Raw genomic sequence first — 2,885 nt, forward strand, 5'->3', positions numbered from 1 at the left:
AGCTAACCCAAAGTGTGACAGGACTTCAGAGCTCCATATCAAATATACAAGTAAGCAGCACATTAAAATATTCAAGACGAGCTTCTGTTGCTTTGAAGCAATGTTATTGGCTCACAGCAGATCTTCGGTCTAATCATGACAAGCTGAGACCTGAAGCACCTGGAGGTCGACCCGTTCCTTCTGTCATCAGTTCTCTGGTTGGGAAAAATATATAATTAGACTCTCTTTTATAGATACAATCTCAGATATACAACATTTCAGCTCAAGTTTTTCCTTGTTCTACTGTGCTGCTGTTCCTTGGTCACTCAGTCAGCAGTGGGACGCACTTGTTGTGCTAACAGTGTAACTTATAGCATTAACTCTTCACTCACAGCATCTGTACAGCTTGTTGACGCGGGCAATGTCATTGGCGCTCATGTAGGTGGCCCTTCCGAAGTCAAGGTTTGGATTGCTCTTGGCGAGGATGGTCGGTTGTCCGTTTCTGGAGAAGGCGTATCTTGAAGAGGACACAAACGCATTATTTTTGGTGCGTAGATCTCTACACAAACAAGCACACACACACTGCACTCACAGTAAAAGCATTCCTGCCTCTTTGGCTAAGTTGTCTTAGTTTGTTAGTTATTTTGGATTTCATCATTAATTTGAAGTCAATGATGACATAAAAACACACTGTGCATTCAAAAGCATACATGTGCGCACTCACACAAACACTCACTTGCCGTAGTGCATGACAGAGTTGAAGTCGTACGGAGTTCCCAAGTTGTTAGTCTCCACCTTCTCAAAGTTTGATTCTCTTCCTGCACAGGAGGAGAGAAAAGACCAACACATTTATTTTCTCAGTGTCACATCAATGTTGGACTAAAGGTTTTAAGGGGCAGTACACAGAACTCTAAAACACTTTGCAGAAACTGCATCAGTTGTATCTAAGACACCATCAAGCAGCACAGAAGTGACCACACCGTCAGACCGTATATTAATTAGCAGTCGACTCTTAGCCATTATTGGTCTATTTTGACTAATGTGGGACTCTTTGAGCTATGAACCTCCATTGTTCTCATCACCATATTAACATCAAACAAAGGCTTTTGTGGGTGAGCTCACCTGGAATAATGTTCTGGGTGAGGATTCTGACGTATGTGTCTCTGTCGGAGCGGACCTGCTCGTGGTGGAAGCCCAGAGCGTGGAGAACCTCGTGCTGCACCGTGCTTGTGTACAAACAGCCGTTGCTCCTCAGGGAGACCGCCTGTCCACGACTCTGACGGCCCAGGTAGGACCAACACCTGACACGCAGAGATGCACACACACTCATGGTGAAATCAATCATATCAATCAATCAGTCAAATCAAAAAAACAGGTATTGGTGATGCATTCCTAGTCTCTGGTGTTGATAATTGTCCAAACGTAGCCCAGTGGTTTAGAAAAGTGTTGCTTCAGGTGCGTGTGTGTGTGTGTGTGTGTGTGTGTGTGTGTGTGTGTGTGTGTGTGTGTGTGTGTTCCTACCCAGATCCACTGAAGAAGTAGAGGAAATGCTGTTGCCGCCGTCTCCAGACAAAGCGAATGCAGGTGTGTCTGTGGAAGGTCACCAGAGACCTAATGATGAAGTAACGCTGTGCACGGGCTGCAGAGACAGAGAACAAGTTGCTGAAGAGTGTCCTCCATAAACGGCCTTAGCTTTAAGCTTTCGACGTTCTGGAGGTCATGACTACGAATGGATGCACAATATGCAAATCTCTTCCACTGTGATGAAACTTTGGTATTTCTAACTGAACCAAACAACGCTGACATTGACTGGACTGGTTTTTAGGGTTAAAGGTTAGATTACGGTAACTTACTGTATCTGCGGGAGATAACAACAGGCACGTAGACGTAGCGGCCAGTTTTAGGCCACATGCAGCCTGTGGCGGTGCAGGGGACTGCATTCCTCCCCCTGCTTTGCATAATGTCACCGTGCATCAGCCCCTTTGCTGCAGAACAACAAATAAACAGACGTGAAAATGAATCTTGAAACCAGGAATCTAGAGTTTTGCATGCTTGATGGGCATGAGCCGTGCTTTATTTTCTTTTTCATTATTTATTTTTTTCCAATAGCTTGTTCAGTCAACAGTCAACATATTAAATTCTTATTTAAAATAGATGATAGAAAAGTGTCTTACTTATGCCTTCATTAGCTTTTGCAATGATATCAGAGGTGTCCAAAGACTCATCTGGAAGCAGAGAAAACAGAACAGAAACAAAGTGCAGCAGTTTAAAATGAATCACATGTCAAATGTGCATTGAGAGGAACAGAAATTATATAATTTTACTTCAATATTTGGAGAATTCTTTATATTCTGCTCACTTCTTTCAGCTCCATTATCGGTGGCAGCCTGTAAGACAAAGTCAAACGTGAAGATTGTAATTATTTATTATTCTGCTGTTTTTATCCATAACAGTGAAAGGACAGTAAAACATCATAATCTCAGTGTTCAAAGACTCAGCCTTACCATAGTAACAGCCATCAATGAGAGGAGGAGGACGAGGAGGAAAGCTGGAGTCATCATGATGATGGTCTAAAGTTCTGTGGAGTTCACCTGTTGTACCTGGACTCCGATGCTTGATGCAGCAGGTGCTCAGTTCCTTTATAGGCGGCCCACACAGGGCGTGTCTGAGGATTCACCAATAGCTGATGAGCTCAGCTGTCAGTCATATATTTTGCTTGTATAATCTACTGAGGCAGAATAACTGGAAATAATTTTCCAAGAAGGAAATCACATTACAGTGAAGACATTCATTTGTGGAGGAAGTATTCAGATCCTTTATCTTATCATGAGTATCAATACGACACAAAAGCAGAAATACTCATTATGTTGATTATTCGCGCCTGTTTTTAAGGCCTTGGAACCCCT

General features: G+C 42.9%; 1 protein-coding gene across 1 annotated transcript; it reads right to left on the reverse strand.

Moving 5' to 3' along the window:
- Nucleotides 1-363: 363 nt before the first annotated feature.
- LOC139328653 (high choriolytic enzyme 2-like) lies at nucleotides 364-2,545 on the reverse strand. Its single transcript, XM_070958547.1, has 8 exons — nucleotides 2,484-2,545; nucleotides 2,328-2,366; nucleotides 2,154-2,190; nucleotides 1,833-1,964; nucleotides 1,501-1,618; nucleotides 1,102-1,280; nucleotides 716-797; nucleotides 364-496 (listed from the first exon to the last, which is right to left on the reverse strand). Exons 1-8 carry the CDS (start codon nucleotides 2,538-2,540, stop codon nucleotides 364-366), a joined length of 777 nt encoding a protein of 258 aa, XP_070814648.1. The 5' UTR covers nucleotides 2,541-2,545.
- Nucleotides 2,546-2,885: the final 340 nt, after the last annotated feature.

Source organism: Chaetodon trifascialis, chromosome 1, assembly GCF_039877785.1.
Source record: "Chaetodon trifascialis isolate fChaTrf1 chromosome 1, fChaTrf1.hap1, whole genome shotgun sequence".
In the NCBI taxonomy this organism is placed as follows: domain Eukaryota; kingdom Metazoa; phylum Chordata; class Actinopteri; order Chaetodontiformes; family Chaetodontidae; genus Chaetodon; species Chaetodon trifascialis.